General features: G+C 44.7%; 1 protein-coding gene across 3 annotated transcripts in view; it reads right to left on the reverse strand.

Annotated features, from left to right (window-relative positions):
- The window catches only part of LOC142590016 (uncharacterized), an 83,339-nt gene that overhangs the window by 39,722 nt on the left and 21,596 nt on the right, over positions 1 to 22,021 (reverse strand). For 2 of the 3 annotated variants that reach the window (XM_075701834.1, XM_075701835.1), the window contains 2 exons: positions 16,967 to 17,185; positions 7,133 to 8,853 (listed from right to left, as the gene is read on the reverse strand). In XM_075701834.1, the coding sequence (XP_075557949.1) occupies positions 8,189 to 8,853; positions 16,967 to 17,185 (884 nt within the window). In that variant the 3' untranslated portion in view covers positions 7,133 to 8,188. Of the gene's footprint in view, positions 1 to 7,132; positions 8,854 to 16,966; positions 17,186 to 22,021 lie in introns of those variants that run through there. The other variant, XM_075701836.1, reaches the window with a different exon arrangement.

Below are 22,021 nucleotides of genomic sequence, written 5' to 3' on the forward strand. Positions count from 1 at the left end.
ACAGACCTATCATTAGACAGAGGATGGCATAGCTCGAAGTAAAATTCATCGTTCTGCAGCAAAATGGTCCGAAAGTTTCTGGTCTGCACCTAATGCACATGCAAACAAACACACTGAATCATTAGAAAGAACTTTAATGTATTTCAAAAACATCAATTGAAAGCATTTCATTCACCAAAGGGACTGTAATGCTCTTGCATTCCCGCACGCAAAACATTAAGTCTCCCCTCAATTTTTTAATAAGTGAACATTTAGTGAAATTTGTAAGGCTGATAGCACCACGAACCTGACTTCATGTAGTTGTCTAATACTTTACTATCGCTAATCAATGCTTTCGTATGCCTTCGGATGAAACAGTACCTGGTCTCGCACCTGAATGCCAATGAGGTCTATGAGTGTGAACATGTTGGCAGCAGGCTTACTGCAATGCCTTACTGCCAGCCACTCTGCCGGCTGCACTGACTTGGCTGCTAGGCCAAACCAACGCCGCTTCGTCGGCAACCACTTGTAGTTTGCAACCGGTTGACATGACGGCACCTATATTCAAAGCTGCCATGTTTATGACATCGCAGGCCCGGTCTATGGCTGAAACCACCTGCGGCATCCAAAATATCAGTTACGGTTATCACTGGTACTAGGGGCAGGTGATGGTGCCGCAGATATTGTGCAAGTACAAAAGCTTTGGGCAATTCAAAAATCGGTCCCCATCTGTACTTGATGTTTTTGCTGCCTGAACATATATTTTCAGGCATGTGCTAACAAATATCTGCTTCGTTATAGTCAATACTGTGAGAGATGCCTCATTTTTTACTTCATTATGGCAGAACAATACTCCACACAAATAAATCATGATAAACAGATATATATATTTAATTCTTTATATCCCATAATTTGTTATACCTGCACATGTTACATCCAGGTTCTACTGTATATGAAGAAACATTACACAAAGAAAGACAAAGAAACACAGCATTTTATAACAAAACATAGAAAGCAGATCATTCATACATTCATTCATACACATTGAACCCACATATTTTGCAGAGGCGCGCGGACAGTAATTTTTGATATCCAAAGGAATCGAATCGAATCAAATAATGACTAGTTTCCCAACAATAAACAGTCACCTATACAAGTACTAAAATAAAACAGTGATCAGATCCTAGTTCTCATAACGTTAACTTTCTGTCAGCATTGTTTATTAAAAGCATAAACCGCACAAGAAACAGACAAAGAGCTTGTTCACATAGACAGGGCTCTTCGTAAAGTGCAAATGATCGCTGAAAGAGCAGAGAAAGCTTGCCACACTCTGCAGCATAGCCTACCACTACACAAGTTCACATTTATAAATACCTTGTTGCTTTAGAGTTAATGTGCTGCAATTCGAAAGAAACGCTCATTCGTTTAATTGTGCGCTTTTCAAAAAAAGTTCATACACAACAAGATAGTCATAAAACAGTAGATATATAACGTTTTCATATTCCCGAATATGTATATAAATCTATCTTCAGCACTTCTGCATATATGCCTACAAGGAATGTATAATAAAAATCTTTTCTAATGATAGGCATAAAAATATAGGATAGTTTTATTATGTTTACTCATTTACCATGCCCAGATGTTTTGTGTGATGTCATTGGCCTTATAATGATTCGATAACCTCGGATGCATTGACTTCTTGATATAGAAATGTTATATTGATAAGCTAGGAGCCTGGATATGCATTCGTTATAGCCAGTACCACGTAAACTACCCATGATGATGGAAATGTCGCCAGAACAGACAGTATTGTCTGATTACACCATGCTTTATCCAGAATAATCACTTAACACACGAGAAGACTAAGATAGCTTACTTTGATAGTTATCGTAGAATAATAATAATAATCCTTATACCCTTACAATACAGCATTGACCACTTATAGCATAAGTCACCAGAATTGCAAATGTCCGCACTATAACCAAAACATTTTTCTAAGGCTGCAGATAATGCTTGAAAATGCACAATGTCACGACAGAAAGACGCTAAGCTTACGACTACTACGATCTGAATACCGTTTTACAACAATTGTTAAAATGCCTGCTTATTATTCGAAAACTAGGAGAAAAGTATTGATGTTCAATTCGATTGTGGCACTATTCAATTCATATTTGACTGGGTCTTAAACATTTCTATTTGCCCAGCACTACTTACAATAAAATACATGCTTCATGCAGAGCAGTTAAATGTATCATTTAATGATCAGAAGGACCTATCCTAACGACTCAGTGCATTTGTACAATACTGTCAAAATAGTTCCAGGGTACCTTTCATACATCCCCAGAAATTGAGATCTCTTGCCATTAGTGTTCAGCAAATAGACAAACTGCAAATGTTTTTTATGTGAACAAGAAAAGGGGTGAGGCACACACAACTGAGAGCAGTAGGCGCTCTCCACAACAGCTTCCCCTGCAGTACTCACCCACCTGTGCCAAATGAAAATGATGGCACGCACTTAGTTTCCTATTCTAGTACTATCAAATGTCGCCGGCTGTCACATGTTTCATTCACACTACTGCAATAACTATTTTAACCTATACATTTCACAGCAGCTGTTGCATGGTGCCATTGGAAGAATAGCGCACGCTTTGAATATGCAATAACTCAAACACTGCTGTTCCCGGCTACAGGGGGCGTGAAGTAAGCATCACGTTTCGCCCTGGCAGCATCGTATTCCAGCATTACCCACCAGCTTGATTTCCTTTTGGTTTCCCGTCACCATTCTTAAACACTGTGCAAGCGGAAAACAATATAACGTATCCAGGTCTGCTCGAGCACTTTGTTGCATGAGGATGCTCATGCTGCAATGATTCTCGCAGAGTAAGCATGTCAAATGTTCCCACAAAAGAATGCCCTACTCAAAGGTGCTGACCCAGGCCAAATTCGAAGAGTGCAAACGAGAGCTTGCGAAGCAGCAAGAAATACAATGCTTGCCTCACCCGCTCGGGCCCCACCAATTCAGCGCGTGCCAGCATTTCATACTGCAACAATCTGAACAATGTGTAGACGTCACCTACAGTTGAGTCTGCAAAATGTTTCGGTGACTTCAGATGGCATGTTTGCCTAGTTCGAAGTTAGAAAGGATAACAATAATAATATTTGGGGTTTTACGTGCCAAAACCACTTTCTGATTATGAGGCACGCCGTAGTGGAGGACTCCGGAAATTTTGACCACCTGGGGTTCTTTAACGTGCACCTAAATCTGAAGTTAGAAAGGAATAAGCAGACAAACACAGAACAGTAACAAACAGTTTATTGCTACTTGTTGCAGCAAGAATGGAGGTAAAAGAGCAGGTGCCAGAAGAGAAACATGCCAGCCTTATAAGAAATCATGGTTTCCCATGTGACTACCTAGTAGCTTCGACTTACTCATGCTATTAACAGCCTGTGGTGCTATCACATACATGACCTCCCGCTTAATTTGTGGGGTGTTTTCGTTATACAAAACTAAGATGACATGTAGCGATATGATGGTTGATTGCAAGGGGAATACCTTCGTACAGGTGGCGCAGCCTCTAAAGCAATGTGCGCTGCCGTAGTCTTCTCTGCAGGTGTGTCTGAGAACTCCCAGAGAGTGTCCTTGTTCTCTTTGCACTTGGAGATGTCAGCTGTACCCAGGAGAAGCTGATCTTGGTAACGATGCCGCACTACGAAGACCCATGTCGTGTGCAACGTGGCGGCATAATAAACGGGTACTTCATGCTGTACCACAGTACCTGGAAGCCATCTCGGTGGTCCTCTGCAATTTCGAACATGCTGCGTTGCCTTGACTAAATTGTAGGTGCTGAACTAGTTCTACTGCTGGTTTGAGAATGTCCAGTTTGGAATGAAGATGGTGGCCGAACATTAAGATGGGCGGTGCTTCCTTCGTAGCAGCATGAGATGTATTACAACAAGCTAGTAAGAAATTGTGAAGGTTGGCCAGCAGGTTTCTCATGTTTTATTCACTCTTTATTGTCGTTGTTAAGGACTGAACAAAATGGTCTGCCAAGCGATTCGACCTCGGGTGATAAGGCGCTGTTGTGACGACGTGTGCATATCTCTTCAACAAAAGTCTTGAACTCTGTTGATGTAAACTGTGGTCCCTTATCAGATATGACTGCTTTCGGGTAACTAAAGCAGCAAAAAATTTACGCAGACAATGGATAGCTCCCTTGTTGGTTGTGTTATTCATAAATGCAGACTTCTGGCCATTTAGAGCAAAACATCAACTGCAGCAAAGAACATGGTCTGCCTGAAAGGCCCTATAAAATTGATGTGCACTTGCTTCCAAAGAGCTGTTGGCTACGACCATGGGTGCAATGGGGCACTGTTAGGGGCATTATGCTGTTCTTGGCAAGGTTTGCATAGTAAGATTCAGGATAAGCATAAATAGGAGGCCACAACGTGTAGCTGCAGGCCAATGTTTTGGATCGCACTATTCCTGGATGACCATCGTGAAGTTCCTGTAGAACCAGGGTCTTCAGATTTCAAGGCACCGCCACACACTCTCCCCAAAGGAGGCAGCCTTGATATGTGGTAAGCCGCGTCCACAAAATTAGGCCATCCCACACTTGTGAGCTCGAGTGTTCTGTAAAGAATTTGGTCTTGCTGGGTTGCGCATGCAATGTCCTTGTTTGTGATCGACATCGATTGCAAGCGTAGCGAGTCGACTGCTCCTTCTGCTTTGTCAGCGTGCACCTGACAAACTCACAAGCGCAAAAAACAGATCGCCTCTAAATTTTTGTTTGCCAATAGAAACTTCAAGGAGTACGTATAGGCAGACAAAATAACAGCCCAACATTGAAGTCATGCTGCTGCCAAGGTAAGTATGCCAGACTTTGACCCCAAGATGGATTGCAGCAGTTTATGATCTGTTATCAGTGTGAAAGAGCGTCCGTAAAGATAGTAGCGAAACTTTTTAATGCCTAAGATGATTGATAATGATTCTTTCTCGATCTGCCCATATTTTTGCTCTGCATCAGACGTCTTGGAAGCACAAGTAACAGGACCGATACCATCAGCAAAAATGTGCGGAAGCACGGCGCATACACCATAATGTGATGTGTCGCAAGCGATTTAAAGCATACTTTGTGGGTCATAGTGGGCCAGGACGTCTGTTGATGCCAGTGCAGCTTAGATGTCATCAAAGGATCTTTGGTGGGGACTTGTCCACACGCATGCATGGTTGTCCCGCAGTAGCTTGTACAAAGAATTGGCCAGCATGGCCGGCCGAGGCAAGAATTTACCTTAGTAGTTTACAGCTCTGAGCAAAGAACGAAGCTGCTGCTTGTTCACTGGTGCTTGTGTGGCTACAATGGCATTAGGCTTTCCTGTGGTGGGATGTATGCCATCTGCGCTCAGTCGCCAGGTTGTGGAGGCCATGGGTGTGCCATAAATAGGCCGAGATGGCTTGGCACCTGTGGCGAGCCGACTTTTGCTAATGCCTAGCTGCTATTTGTTGATGTCACCACATGAAGTCATCGCAAAATAAAATGTGGAATTTAGAAAAGCTAAAATCCACCGGAGGCTGAGGTTGACTCTTGTTTTCCTTGTAACTTGAATATTTTATGAGTGATAACATGGGTTCGTGTGGGTCGATTTTTATCACTTCTTTTGCTCTTTGTATAAGACATACTGAGAACAGATACTGAGCAAATATGGTGAACCAGAAGTAGTGTTTCAGGACCCCTTTAAGAGCATATGGGGAGACTCGTGCTATCTGATGTAGAACTCTTTGCTGTTTGCTCCATGTCTATAGATTTCTAATTGAAACTCTAGTTTGACATGGCTGTTGACCTACTCTACAGTATCATGGTACTGTGTTTTGTCTCTGTCTGCTCAAGTAACCGGCCTGTGCAAAGGACTTGAACCAGACGGCGCAACGGTTTGGTCGATCGCCTGTAACGTGTTGCTCCACAGCACTCTTCAGCAAGAATTTTTTAGTGCACGAAGGGCATAGAAAGGGCTTCCTCTCCGTATGGTTTTGCAGGTGTTCCTTCATGGTGGACTTAAGAGGAAGCTTTAGCTAGGGCCCAACTGTGACGGGGTCTATTCAAGTACATGGAAAATGCAAAAACGCTTTTCCAAGATAACCCCCAGACCAATTTTAATGAAATTTGCTCCATTTACGAGAGAAAGTTAAATTCTAGTGACTGTTGGAAGCGGAATTTTCCTTGGGGGCCTGAATGTCATGAAAAGGATTTTCAAAAATATGAAAGATCGAAAAAAAAAAAAAAAATTGGAGGACGCTTAAGCTTCGCCTTCAAGAGTGGAACGCGACAGCGTTCCTGTCGACCCGCCAAGGGGTGTAAGACAATGGGCTACAGGGCAGCCATCACTTACGAGGCGCCCCGCATCGGACGCGGTGAGCGTCGAGCCATATGGTCGAGCAACGCAGCGTTCGGCGCAGCAACGAAACGTGCGCCTGAGCAAGCGGAACGAACCAGAGAACTCGGTATCTCGGAGGGGGAAATGATGCACGCCAGCCAAACGTCGTGATCGGCACGGGCCGAAAGATAGACAGATAGTGATCTAAAGAAAGGAAGGCCGCATGATTCTGCAGAGGGAGCAAGGCGAAGCGTTGTCAGGGGAGAGAGAGTCCATGCCGCGACCCGCCTCGCACCGGTCCTCGTACAGCTCCAATGCGCGCGTGGCGCGCCATCTGTCGGGCAGCGCTGTACATGGAGAGGAGGGGGTCTTCTATGTTTGCCGCAAGATGGCTCTGCGTGTGCGGAAAGCCCAGAAGAAATGCAGCGGAAACGCACTTCGCTACTCGTGTAATTGCGACTTCTGTAAGTTACATGTTCATAATTACCGATATACACCGCAGTATAACTTTCCACGGCTCGTTTCGAAGGCAACACCGCATTCACTAGAGGCGCGTTTGTACCGCTTGGAAGCATCGAACTCGTGGCTGAGTGGTAGCGTCTCCGTCTCACACTCCGGAGACCCTGGTTCGATTCCCACCCAGCCCATCTTGGAAGTTGCTTTTTATTTATGAAGTGCCTGCCGTGATTTATCGCTCACGGCCAACGCCGCGGACGCCGACACCGACGCCGACGACACCGGCTTTTCTGCGACACGAGCTCCTTAACGCTATCGCGTTAATAGACGCACAGAATTTATAAATTAATAGCTCTCCATCAAAAACAGATATTACCGTTCTATAAACGATATCCATTAGATAATTCAAAGCGGACAAATTCATTATTTAGATTTATATCTTACGTGAATGTGTTACATTATGTACAAGGGTTCTGAAAAAGCTGTATTTCCATATTACTAAATTTTTTTGTGATCATGTGAAACATAACAATTTTGTCCGCTTGAGATGTACTTTCACATAAAATTCACAGAATTACATAATTTTTCCTTGCTGGGTTAAAGATTTGTAAACTTTATAGTTTGGCTTTCTGAAAATTATCGATATTTGCCAATTTTTAATAAAAAATTTACGATCTAAATCAGAAATTGGAAATGAACAGTTACTAGATTTTAAGTTTTTCTTTTAAATGAAACAAACCTCGTCAAATTTGGTGCAGTGGTTGCCGTGAAAAATGAATTTTCCTTTTACATATATGTAGCCAGGAGCACCTGAGCTAAAACGTCCTCTTACCCCTTTGAGACGCTGTCTACGCATTGTGCACAGCAGGAGAGTGCATCAATAGCAAAAGCACTGATGAAAGTAATAGTATTTAAGATGTATTTCATACATCTTGAAACGCTTATTATTGGAACTGTGCTGCAATTTTGAATAACGTGCAGAATGTTTTAGGAAAATGAGTGGGAAGGTAGACGGCTGGGTGTTCTTACTCTATGTCAGTATGTTGTATGTAGCGGGTTCATATCTTTCATTGTTTTTTGCAATGCCATGCACCAGGCATAATTTTCAAGTGGCTGGATAAGTGCTCTTCAAGCTTTTCACAACACAATATAGTGCATGTTCTCATATTGTGTGTTCCTGTAGTGAGTTTTCGGATGGAGTCGAAATTTTGTAAACTTGACGAAACTCGCTAAACAACTGAAAATTCTTAATCTTTTCTGCAGCTGTACATTTTCTATGATTCGGAAGATGCAAGAGATGTGGTGAAAGCAACATTTCAATCAACGGGATAAAGTGGCATCTGAAAGGGTTAAGCGAGAGTCTTTGAGGGCATGAAGAGCACTGTCATGGCTTCTCAGTTTTGCGAGTGCGCAGGTGGATTTTCAGGTGGGTTGTCAGGTTGGTCTTTCGTGCGAAGCTCTGAGGGCATGTAGGGCATTGAAATGGCTTGTCGCCTGTGTGGGTGCGCAAGTGGTCTTTCATGCTAGACTTGCGCGAGAAGCTCCGAGAGCATGAAGGGCATTGAAATGGTTTCTCCTCTGTGTGGGTGCGCAGGTGGCCGTTCAAGCTGGACTTATGCGAGAAGCTCTGAAGGCATGAAGGGCACTGCCATGGCTTCTCACCTGTGTGGGTGCGCTGGTGGGCTTTCAGGTGGGTCTTTCGTAAGAAGCTCTGAAGGCATGAAGGGCACTGAAATGGCCTCTCGCCTGTGTGGCTGCGCAGGTGTTCCTTGACCTTGGACCTTTGAGAGAATCTCTGAAGGCATGAAGGGCACTGAAATGGTCGCTCACCTGTGTGGACGCACAAGTGCCTCTTCAGGGTGTCTTTTTTTGAGAAGCTCTGAGGGCACAAATGGCACTTAAACGGACGCTCGCCAGTATGGACACTAGCATGTGCTTCCAGACGAAACAGTTTGTCAGCCTCATTGTCACAGAGATGATCTTGGCGGAGGCATCCCTGCTGTGAACTGTCACCGTTGGCTGTTGATGGAGAAATAGAAGGCCTCGATGCTGCACAAATGAAACAAAAGTAGTATTACGAAAGGAAAAAGAGTATATAACAGATACTAAAGTTAATGATCTTTTTCTTTTCTTTATTTGGGAGGTCTTGAGCTTGATAATAATAATAATAATATCTGGAGTTTTACGTGCCAAAACCACTTTCTGATTATGAGACACGCCGTAGTGGAGGACTCCGGAAATTTTGACCACCTGGGGTTCTTTAACGTGCACCTAAATCTAAGCACACCGGTGTTTTCGCATTTCGCCCCCATTGAAATGCGGCCGCCGCGGCCGGGATTCGATCCCGCGACCTCGTGCTCAGCAGCCCAACACCATAGCCACTGAGCAACCACGACGGGTTCTTGAGCTTGATTTCAGGTATGATGGAACAAATGACACCAAGTGGTTTTTTATGATTTACTGAATATTTCTGCATCTTAATGCTTCACGACTCTGTGAAGTCCACCCGTACAAGTTATTTTATTTTTCAGAACGGCAAGGAATTATATAATGGGAGGATTTGGTCACGAATTTCTACAACCCTTGGAGGACAGCGTCAAAGAGCTTCGACTCAGACTGCTCTCTAATCCTCAAAGAGCATTCGAGGTTTGAAGGCCATACTTGGCATTTTCAAAACTTACGATTCATTAGCATGACAAATTTCTCACATGAGACTTCATCAATAGGTTTCTTCTTGACCACATGCCTTACTCTGGCCACACATTCTTAAGTTGAGAGAGTAAAGAGCCAGGCAGGACATACTGTATTTTTCCTGATATAACCCACCAACACATAGAACCCGCCTCCTTTTTCAGGAAAGCCCAGAAAGATATATGTAATACCTCTGCGAGATTAAAAAGATTGGCAGAGACAATTAAGACTGCTTACGTGTGGGAATGCAAAAGCATTATAGTCCCTTTGGTGAAATGTTTTTCTTCCACACGTTCCTTGTCCACACAAGCTCTCGCATGTGCTATAACTGTGCCTCCGTAAGGCCAAATCAAAATGTGCCAAGGGTCTAAATGAGTTCGCTTGTTGACGTGGAGTTCATAACTCAAAGTACCACTCAGCAGTGTGCAATTGGACATTAATGCTTTTTATTTTATGCAATCTTGACGTTACCTCACCATCTCCCCATTAGCTGCACCGTCACGTGCCCAATGACTCATGAACTAGGCCACACCTGTCATATGGCATGACGTGTACAATGACGCATGCACTAAGCCAACTAAGCCTTTAGCCAACGAGAACCGTGGAGTCGCTGTGCTGTTGGCGAAGTGTGCTCATCTGACATCTTGGAGGCCAGAGTTCGATTCTCACCGACCAAGATTACGCAATTTTCGTTTCAAAGCCCTTGATTTACTTTGTATACAGGAGCCTCCCTTAGAAATTTGAAGTCAATCCTAGCATTTTCTGACATGTTTTTACTCTTTGCACTGTCGGCAATATTTCGTACGATCACGCGGCGTCACTGCTGCCGCTAGCATATTTTAGCATAATGGGGCATACAATGCTTTTGCATAAAAAATTATGTGCATATAACCCATCGGAATAAGTGCATACAACATTCAAATCTTTAGAACAGTCGCCTCTCGGGGATAAACGACTTGACCATGTAGCTTCTTTTTGAAATACAGAACCTTCTTTTTGAGTGATCTCGCCATTCTTTACCTGAGAAAACTACTTGGTGACCTGAGCTTTACTCAGTGTCATCCTTATAGGCTTAACAAAGTATGACAACATCTTCAGTTGCAGTTTTGCTCAAAGTGAAAACAATTTGACATGCAATAAATTCTGCTCCTTGAGCTCTGTCATCACAAAATTGTGGCAAATGAATGCTGAAATGGACAACGAACAGCCTAAACCAACCTGTTTAATTCATTGATGTATGGGGTTTTATAGCACAAGGCCAGATATGGCAAATAGCACCATACACACGGTGATGGGCCTTCAATGAATCGTTTATGAAATGGAGGAATGTACTGGTGAATGGTGGATGTAGCATGGTTGTAAATGGGCTTAAAATAAGTGGCTGTAGTTTGTGTAAAATGTTTATCTATCAAAACAATGACATTGCCCAGAGATGTGAGCTATTACCATAAATATTTTGTTACGCAGGGATGATGTAATAAAATGTGTAGGTGAACGTTACACTACAGCCAAATGAAGGCCCTTGAATGAAAGGGTCTGGAGACACGTGCTATACTAGGTGTACCTAATGCAGCTGCAGCCTCTGGTAAGAGGCTGTTCTACACAACTTTTTGGCTGATAATATGCAATGCAAGAACATCAGTGAAAAAATTTAAAGCAGATGTGGTATCAACTAATGGGGTTTTTGTCAAGAAACTATGCTGGGTGTAATGGGATACGTTACGGGATATGCAAAGAGAAAGTGTTTCTTCACGTAAATTTCTGCTTCCCAACATTCCACAAGAGCGTGGATGACCGTCAGCCTTTCACCACATCTGCCACATGCAGCAGGTTTGCCACCATTCGACAAGATGTTGTGTGCACAGTATGTGTGCCCTATTCTTACTAGACATAACAGCACATTGGTTTGTCGTGAATTTATTAATGGGGAAGTGCTTAACTGTGCTTTAATTAGATTAATTTTATTAGAGGTTTGGGTGTCCCACAAGCATTCTCAATAGTCTTCACTTTTTTTGAATGAAAGCTTTTCAAACCTATGGCAGGAACAGCCTTGGATGTGGCTATTTGATTGACAAGCGTATTACCCTCTACATGCCTCTGTGCCCAGGCACCCAGCATCTTACGATGCGTTGATCACTTGCATAAACAGTGCACAGGAGTGTATAAAGGTCAATAATTACATAATTTTTATGCTTTTGTAGCAATGGTAAAGCCTTGACAATGCTTAAAGAGTAAATATAATTGCCTTCTCTAGATTTAATTGTTTGATGTATTTCACAGTCAGCAATAACGTATAAGCTTCAGCCGTAAATATACTTGATTGCCAAAGGAGAATGCTGGACTCCAAAAAGGATGGACCGCCTGCTGCATAAGACATGCTTGACATCAGGCTTGTGAATATGATGCATCAGTGTAAAACTCCGGGCAGCAGTACATCGAGCGAAGTTCAAGGAACTGCATTTGAATGTGAATCTCAAGAGCACGCTTAGCGTCTGTAACAAATGATGTCACATTCCACAAGCTGCCATTGCCGCAACGGTGAAAGCTTCACTAGAAGCATTAGATGGTGTTCTGAAAGTGGGACACGCATTTCTTCGTTCCTCACGTGCAAGAGACATGGGCTCCCTTGCTGTGGACCGATTATAAAAAAGCATGGCACAGGACGCATCGTTTACAGCTGTGTAACAAGGATGTTCAGGATTCGAGTTTACTTTCAAAGGCCCCTCAACAGGTCAGGCCATTATGAGCTGACAAGCGCAGAGCATACAATTCGTGCTAACGATCGTGCTTGCAAACAATTACATCACTACGTGCAGTGGAAAGGTCTGAAATTTTCAATCCGAACGCCGTTTTCCCTTTCCCTCGCGGCAACCACGCTCACAGCCGGACGGCACAGAGCAACACAGAGCAAGCTGTAACGCAAGCAGACGACACTTTCTGTGTGCCGGAAATACTTGAGCGTACGAATAAATTTTCCTGTACTTTCCTTCTGTTACATTTTTTCTATAGAAACAAGTTAACTAACATTGTAACTATTACAAACGTGAGTTCACAATTAAATTTGGAACAATTATCAATGACGCAATGTGAGTAATCAATCGGATAGTTTGCTCGACTGATGTCATGGGTTCCCACTACGTAGATGGTGACAAAGCCGCTGAAAGCTGCTGCCACTGCGATTGGTAGCAATGCACATTTTTAAAACCTTATGATCAGGTGTGTGTCAATATTAGAAACTTTCGAATAACGAATCAAATGGTCAATATTCTCAAATACGAACATGTTTTGAAGAGTTTTCAAATCTTTTAAAATGTCAGCTCTGCGCAACCAAACATAAAATTAGAGCAAAAGCACAATAATTTTATCCCCATGGGCAGCACAAAATACTTTGCAACTTCAGAACCTACGTATGCAGCAGGCTTTGCTACAGGGATCATTCTCACTTTCATAAAGTCCTGTATATGCGAACAAATTGTTTCACTGTTTCTAATGCTCCGATCGCACATCTTGATGAACGCTTGATAATGCACAATGTCATGACAGAAAGACGCTAAGCTTACGACTACTACGATCTGAATACCGTTTTACAATTATTAAAATGGCTGCTTATTATTCGAAAACTATGCGAAAAGTATCGATTTTCAGTTCGATTCTGGCACTATTCAATTCGTATTTGAGTCGCTCTCAAACATTTCTATTTGCACAACCCTACTTATAAAAATATACACTCTTCATGCGGAGCGCTTAATTGAATCACTTAATGACCAGAAGGACCTATCCTAACGACACAGTGCATTTGTACAATACTGTCAAAATAGTTCCAGGGTACCTTTCATACATTCCCAGAAACTGAGATCTTTCGCCATTAGTTTTCAGCAAATCGACAAGCGGCAAATGTTTTGCGGCGACTAGATCTTAAGTGAACAAGAAAAGGTGTGAAGCAGACACAACTGAGAGCAGTATGCGCTCTCCACAACAGCTTCCCCTGCAGTACTCACCCACCTGTGCCAAGCGAGAATGATGGCACGCACTTAGTTTCCCATTCTGGTACTAGCAAATGTCGCCGGCTGTCGCATGTTGCATTCACACTACTGCAATAAGCATTGTCACCTATGCATTTCACAGCAGCTGTTGTATGGTGCCGTTGGAAGAATAGCGCACACTTTGAATATGCAATAACCCAAACACACTGCTGTTCCCAGCTACAGGGGGCATGAAGTGAGCATCACGTTTCGCTCTGGCAGCATCGTATTCCAGCATTACCCACCAGCTTGATTTCATTTTGGTTTCCCGTCACCATTCTTAAACACTGTGCAAGCGGAAAACAATGTAACATATCCAGTTCTGCTCGAGCACTTTGTTGCATGAGCATGCTCATGCTGCAATGATTCTCGCAGAGTAAGCATGTCAAATGTTCCCACAAAAGAATGCCCTACTCAAAGGTGCTGACCCAGGCCAAATTTGAAGAGTGCAAACGAGAGCTTGCGAAGCAGCAAGAAATACAATACTTGCCTCACCCGCTCGGGCCCCACCAATTAAGCGCATGCCAGCATTTCATACTGCAACAATCTGAACAATGCGTAGATGTCACCTACAGTTGAGTCTGCCAAATGTTTCAGTGACTTCAGATGGTATGTTTGCCTAGTTCGAAGTTAGAAAGAAATAAGCAGATGAACACAGAACAGTAACAAACAGTTTATTGCTACATGGTGCAGCAAGAATGGAGGTAAAAGTGCAGGTGCCAGAAGAGAAACATGCCAGCCTTACAAGCAATCACGGCTGGGTCATGTGACTACCTAGTAGCTTCGACTTAATGATGGGATCGACAGCCTGTGCTGCTATCGCATACATGACATTTCCTCCCGCTTAATTTGTGGGGTGTTTCCGTTATACAAAACTAAGATGACATGTAGCGATCTGATGGTTGATGACTGCACACGGGATATCTTTGTACAGGTGTCCGATTAATTTTTTAGTGCTGTCATTAGGGACTGAACAAAACGGTCTGCCAAGCAATTCGACCTTGGGTGTTAAGGCGCTGTTGTCATGACGTGCACATCTCTCTTTAACAAAAGTCCTGTACTCTGCTGAACTGTGGTCCGTTGTCAGATGCGATTGTTGTCGGGTAACCAAAGCAGCAAAACATTTCGTGAAGACGATCCGACAGTTGTCTTGATGGTTGTGTTTTTCATAATGTAGACTTCTGGCTAGACAGACTGCAACTGCAACTAATAATGTGGTCTGTCGGAAGGGCCCTGCAAAATCGATGTGCACTCGCTTCCAAGGAGTGCATTCTGTCACGTGAGATTCGAGATGAGCATCAATAGAACGCCACAAAACGTAGCTGTGGGCTCATATTTTGAATGGCACTATTCCTGGATGACCGTTGTGTAGTTCCTGAAGAACCAGGGTCCTCTGATTTCAAGGCACCGCCACACGCACTCCTCAAAGAAGGCAGACTTGATGCGTGGTCAGCCGTGTTGTCCACAAAGTTAGGCCATACCGTACTTGTGAGTTCGAGTTCGAGTTCGGGTTGTGCGTGTAATGTCCTTGTTGGTGACCGCATTGATTGCAAGCATAGCGAGTAGATGGGTTCTTTTGCTTTGTCAGCGGGCACCTGACAATCTGGCAGGCGCGAAAAACAGTTGGCCTCTAAATTTTCGTCTGCCGGTAGAAACTTCAAGGAGTATGCATGGGCAGACAAAATAACAGCCCAATGTTGAAGTCATGCTGCTGCCAAGGTAGGTATGCCAGACTTTGTCTGCAAGATGGATTGCAGCGGTTTATGATCTGTTATCAGTGTGAAAGAGAGTCCCTAAGGATAGTAGCGAAACTTCTTAACGCCTAAGATGATTGATAACGCTTCTTTCTCAATCTGGCCATATTTCTGCTCTGCATCAGACGTCTTGGAAGCGCAAGTAAAACGACTGCTGCCGTCAGCGAAAATGTGTGAAAGCACGGTGCACACCCCATAATGTGATGCGTCGCAAGGGATTTGAAGCATTCTTTGTGGGCCATAGTGGGCCAGGACGTCTGTTGATGCCAGCGCAGCTTAGATGTCATCAAAGGATCTTTGGTGGGGACTTGTCCACGCGCATGCGTGGTTGTCCCGCAGTAGCTTGTACAAAGAATTGGCCAGCATGGCTGGCCGAGGCAAGAATTTACCTTAGTAGTTTACAGCTCTGAGCAAAGAACGAAGCTGCTGCTTGTTCGCTGGTGCTTGCGTGGCTACAATGGCATTAGTCTTTCCTGTGGTGGGATGTATGCCATCTGCGCTCAGTCGCCAGGTTGTGGAGGCCATGGGTGTGCCATGAATAGGCCAAGATGGCTTGGCACCTGTGGCGAGCCGACTTTTGCTAATGCCCAGCTGCTATTTGTTGATGTCACCACATGAAGTCATCGCAAAATAAAATGAGGAATTCAGAAAAGCAAAAATCCACCGGAGGTTGAGGTTGGCTCTTGTTTTCCTTGTATCTTGAATATTTTATGAGTGATAACACGGGTTCGTGTGGGTCGATTTTTATCACTTCTTTTGCTCTTTGTATAAGACATACTGAGAACAGATACTGAGCAAATATGGTAACCCAGAAGTTGTGTTTCAGGAGCCCTTTGAGAGCATATGGGGAGACTCGTGCTATCTGATGCAGAACTCTCTGCTGTTTGCTCCATGTCTATAGATTTCTAATTGAAACTATAGTTTGACATGGCTGTTGACCTACTCTACAGTATCATAGTACTGTGTTTTGTCTCTATCTGCTCAAGTAATCGGCCTGTACAAAGGACTTGGAGCAGACGGTGCAACGCTTTGGTCGATCGCCTGTAAGGTGTTGCTCCACAGCACTCTTCAGCAAGAATTTTTGAGTGCACGAAGGGCATAGAAAGGGCTTCCTCTCCGTATGGTTTTGCAGGTGTTTTGCAGTTTGAGGGCATGAAGAGCACTGTCATGGCTTCTCAGCTGTGCGGGTGCGCAGGTGGATTTTCAGGTGGGTTGTCAGGTTGTTCTTTCGTGTGAAGCTCTGAAGGCATGAAGGGCATTGAAATGGCTTGTCGCCTGTGTGGGTGCGCAAGTGGTCTTTCATGCTGGACTTGCGCGAGAAGCTCCGAGAGCATGAAGGGCATTGAAATGGTTTCTCGTCTGTGTGGGCGCGCAGGTGGCCGTTCAAGCTGGACTTATGCGAGAAGCTCTGAAGGCATGAAGGGCACTGCCATGGCTTCTCACCTGTGTGGATGAGCAGGTGGGCTTTCATGTGGGTCTTTCGTGAGAAGCTCTGAAGGCATGAAGGGCACTGAAATGGCTTCTCGCCTGTGTGGGTGCGCAGGTGTTCCTTGACCTTGGACCTTTGCGAGAATCTCTGAAGGCATGAAGGGCACTGAAATGGCTTCTCGCCTGTGTGGGTGCGCAGGTGTTCCTTGACCTTGGACCTTTGTGAAAATCTCTGAAGGCATGAAGGACATTGAAATGGTCGCTCACCTGTGTGGATGCACAAGTGCCTCTTCAGGGTGTCTCTTCTTGAGAAGCTTCGAGGGCACAAGTGGCACTTGAACAGAAGCTCGCCAGTATGGACATTGGCACGTGCTTCCAGACAAAACAGTTGGTCAGTCCCATAGTCACAGGGGTGATCTTGGCGGAGGCATCCCTGCTGTGAACTGTCACCGTTGGCTGTTGATGGAGAAATAGAAGGCCTCGATGCTGCACAAATGAAACAAAAGTAGTATTATGAAAGGAAAAAGAATATATAACTGATACCAAAGTTAATGATGAGCTTTTTCTTTTCTTTATGTGGGAGGTCTTGAAGTTAATTACGCCTAGCGTTTCTTTATGATTTACTGAATATTTCTGCATCTGAACGCTCCATGACACTGTGAAGTCCACCTGTACAAGTTATTTCTTTCAGAACGGTCAAGAATTATAATATGGGAGGATTTGGAGTATTTGAGGACTATCACGGATTTCGGCAACCCTAGGAGGACAGTGTCAAAGAGCTTCGACTCAGCTTGGCATTTTCAAAACTTAACAATTCACTAGCATGACAAATTTCTCACATCAGACTTCATCAATAGGTCTCTTCTTGACCACATGCCTTACTCTGGCCACATTTTCTTAAGTTGAGAGAGAGAGTTAAGAGCCAGGTAAAACGTACTGTATTTTTCCGCATATAACCCACCAACACATATAACTCGGCCCCTTTTCAGGAAAGCCCAGAAAAATATATGTAATACCACTGGGAGATTAAAAAGATTGGCAGAGACACTTAAGACTGCTTACATGTGGGAATCCGAAAGCATTATAGTCCCTTTCATAAAATGTTTTTTTTTTTCCACGCATTGAAGAGGCCGGCATGGGCGCATTGCGAGTCTGAATGGCGAGCGGCGCATACGTCTGTGCGCATATGGCGGGCGATGACTAATAACCATTTGCGGCCATCGAAAGCGTAATTTCGACGATACAGAACACCATCCTGTAACTCAAAATGAGAAGCTTGGTGGCGGATTGCGCGTGAAGGGCGTGTTGTTGAAGTGTCAGAAATGCTATCCATAAGTGCCGCAATCCAGGGAGCTTTGTGTTGCTTTACAGCCATGTTGACGTGCACAGGCGACGAAAACGCCGATTCAATGACTGAAATGCAAGTCATGTCACTTGGTGTGGCATCCGCGTCGGTGTGTTTACGGCCAGACCGGTAAATTACGCGTATGTCAAAGTCTTGTAACCATAGAGCCCATCGCGCAAGGCGGCCAGACGGATCTTTTAAAGTCGATAACCAACATAGAGCATGGTGATCTGTAACGACGTCGAAGGGGCGGCCGTACAGGTAGGGTTGGAATTTTCCAACCCTACCTGAAGAAGGGCACACACATGATGATAATATACAGATGATGAAGAAGTGCACAATAAATGCCAACATTAACTTCCATCGCGTGAGAGCGGCCATCTTGGCCGCAGCCTAAGGGTACAGGGAACACCGCGTGAAGGGCTTCATATGAGAAACGTGGACCACTTCGGTAGAGCGGCTATAACGGTCAGTTGAGGGAACAACAGGGGTCACACGATAATTAATGGGAGAAGTCATTTCCAGGACGGTGTGTGGATCAATAAAGTGGGACTGAAACTTCTCACACAACCCAGGATTGCGAACTGGTGTCCAGAGCAGCACTTCATCGCCAGGCTGGTAGAAAATTATGTGATGAGATGCATCATAATGATCCTTGCGGTCCTGTTTAGCTTCGCTGTTGAAGCGGGCACGCCGGCGACAATGGTCAAGGTGGGAAACATATTCTTCGCAGGAAGATGGAGATGGACTGACAGCGGCAGAGAAGAAAGAAACGTCAAGAAAGGAACTGGGCAAACAGTCATAAACAAGGTAGGATGGCGAGTAACCGGTTGTGCGTTGAACGGCGGTGTTATACGCGAAGGTGACGAATGGCAAAACTGCGTCCCAATTTCTGTGATCTGGTTGAATGTAGGCGGCTATCATGTCAGAGAGCGTTCGACGAAACCGCTCGGTCAGGCCGTTAGTTTGAGGATGGTAACCTGAAGTAGTCTTGTGAGTTGTGCCAGAGGCTCTGAGCACTTTGCCTACCAGTTCTGAAAAAATCCGCTGTCGCTCTGAAGGACACGAAGGGCGCCGTGACGCAGGATTATGGCTTTAAGAATGAAGGTAGCAACTTCGGAAGCAGATGCAGGACTGACACAAGCTGTTTTGGCATAGCGCGTGAGGTGATCGACGGCTGTAACTATCCATTGATTACCGGCGGGAGTGATGGGAAGTGGCCCATAGAGATCAATGCCAACAACCTTGAATGGTTCCGCAGGACATGAGACCGGTAGTAGCTGCCCGGCAAAAGCTGATGTTGGCCGCTTTCGATGCTGACAAATGACGCAGGAAGAGACATATCTCGCCACACTGGTAGACAGGCCAGTAGAAGCGGCTTCTTATGCGGTCGTAAGTTTTCTGGATGCCAAGGTGGCCAGCAGTCAAATCATCATGAAAGGCCTGAAGGACACGAGCACAAAGGCAGCGAGGCAGTACGGGCACCCAGCGTTGTCCGTCAGGATGATGGATATGGCAGTACAGCACAGAGTTTTGTAGCTTGAATTGTGCAAGCTGTCGACAGAACCTGGCGTTAGGCGGCCGCGAAGCTCTACAAAGGCGGTCTATAATACGTCGACAGTACGAATCAGCAAGTTGAGACGAAAATGATTCATGATCGTCTGAAGTGAGGTGGTCAAGAGTGGCAAAGGACGAAATTGCCGTTGAAGAGATGTCGGGGATTGCGTCCCTGGAGGTGGTTGCGGAGTTATCGATGAGTGCAGCTGTAGGAAGCGGGCAGCGAGAAGGAGCGTCTGTGTCTGGGTCCTTTTTACCAGTCTTGTGGGTGATCTCAAAGTCATATTCTTGCAGACGAAGAATCCAGCAACCAAGACATCCTGACAAGCTCTTGAGTGTTGAGAGCCAATGTAAGGCGTGATAGTCCGTGACAATGGTAAAATGGCGGCCCTGGAGATAAGGGCGAAACTTCTGTACAGACCAAATGACAGCTAGGCATTCCTGCTCGGTGATGGTATAGTTCTTCTCAGCAGGTGTGAGTACGCAACTGGGGTATGCAATGACTCTCTCACGCAAAGAGGTGTCTCGCTGGAGGAAAACAGCAATTCCATGGCCACTAGCGTCCGTGTGCAAGATTGTGGGTGCAGTCTCATCAAAATGACATAGGACAAGGCCAGATGTGAGGGCGCCCTTCAGCTCGTCAAAGGCAGATTCACATTCCGGTGACCACACGAAGGGAGCACCAGAACGAATTAGGTTGTGTAAAGGAGCAGCTATAGAGGCGAAGTCGCGCATAGATCGGCGAAAATAGGAAGCGATGCCAAGGAAACTGCACAGTTCTTTTGTCTTTTCTAGTTGAGGAAAGCAAAGCACCGCCGAAATTTTGTCGGGATCAGGTCGAATACCACCCTTGCTCACAATGTTACCTAACACCTTGATCGTCTTGCTTGCAAAACGGCACTTTTTGGTGTTGAGCTGAAGACCAGCGTTGGCTGGTCTTGAGGTGAGGAGATGAGAACCTCGTCCAGACGTTGCAGGTGCTGGGCAAATGCCGATGAAAAAATAATGATGTCGTCCAGATAGCACAAGCATGCTTTTCACTTCAGGCCGTGCAGAACAGTGTCATTCGTGCGCTCAAAAGTTGCGGGGGCATTGCAGAGGCCGAAGGGCATAACGCTGAACTCATAAAGACCATCTGGGGTTGCAAACACTGTCTTTTCTTTGTCGTCTTCGTGCATCAGAATTTGCCAGTAACCTGACTGCAGATCAAAACTGGAGAAGTACTCCAAGTTGTTATACACGGGCTCTATGGAGCACGTTGCGGTACAGTGGCAAAGTCCGAATGTTTGGGTGGGTCTGGAAAATGCGTGTCCGAAAAATCAGTTGGCGACTATATTATTATTATTATTATGCTGTGACAAACAACATATTAGAATTCCACTTAGTGCAATGTGAACATTATGTGAACCATTTTGCGAATCTTATGCTGCAACCGCATGCGCCTGAATTACCAAGGAGAGGATTAGGGAGACGAGGAATAATAAGCATTAGCCTTAGTCAGGTGTCGCAAAATACATTGAGCACAATCTTCCTGTATTTGCCATGTATGTTGTCAACCAAAATAAAGAAGCCTTCTTGTTTGTGCTTGTAAAAATGGAGAAAGTATAATTTTTGTCGTTACTGTGGCCAACACGCCAACTTTGCAAACTTTGTGAAAACATGTGTTAATACTGCTAGGGATACAGAAATAACATCCCCGGGATTGACTTTATTGCTGCCTTTGCAGGCAATGTGATTAAACGGATGGAATCATACCGCAGGATTGTGGCAGTACACCCTTTGGTTTCTGTAAACTGAAATAGAAACGGTGTAACTGTTGATTCTCACTGGAACCTTTGTTGCACAACAACCACCCTGCTGACGGTGTTAAGACATTATGGTGGAATTTCTCTGTGAGCACCATGCACGAGTTCTGCTGATAACTTCAAGGGGAGTATGGTAGCGCGATTCAAAGACGGGACAAGAGAAGACACAAAGGGACACACACAGCACTGTGTGTGTCCCTTTGTGTCTTCGCTTGTCCCGTCTTTGAATCGCGCCACCATACTCCCCTTGAAGATGCATTACCAACAAGCCCACATTGCAAACCTGCTGATAAAAGCAGATTCAAATCATAGCAAAGGCAATTGAATTTGCTCACTAGTGTCTCGCTTCTCGAAGTGAAAAGTCTTGACTTTTCACATTGGCAAAGGTGGATGACGTTTTAGCACACTGTAACAAGCGTGCTGTGGAAGAACTATCCAATCAGATAAATTGGTAATATGGAAGAGGCCTTGTCAGCCACTGCAGTCTGTAAACACTGCACAAGAAACGTGAAGGTGCTATCACCAGTAGAGGACTGAAAAGGGTGTATGGCCAGCAGTCCCTTGAAGACAACTACAGGTCAGCTGAAGTAATAGCTGGTGTGCACCTCGGATTCC

The sequence above is a fragment of the Dermacentor variabilis genome, chromosome 8 (genome assembly GCF_050947875.1).
Source record: "Dermacentor variabilis isolate Ectoservices chromosome 8, ASM5094787v1, whole genome shotgun sequence".
Classification (NCBI taxonomy): domain Eukaryota; kingdom Metazoa; phylum Arthropoda; class Arachnida; order Ixodida; family Ixodidae; genus Dermacentor; species Dermacentor variabilis.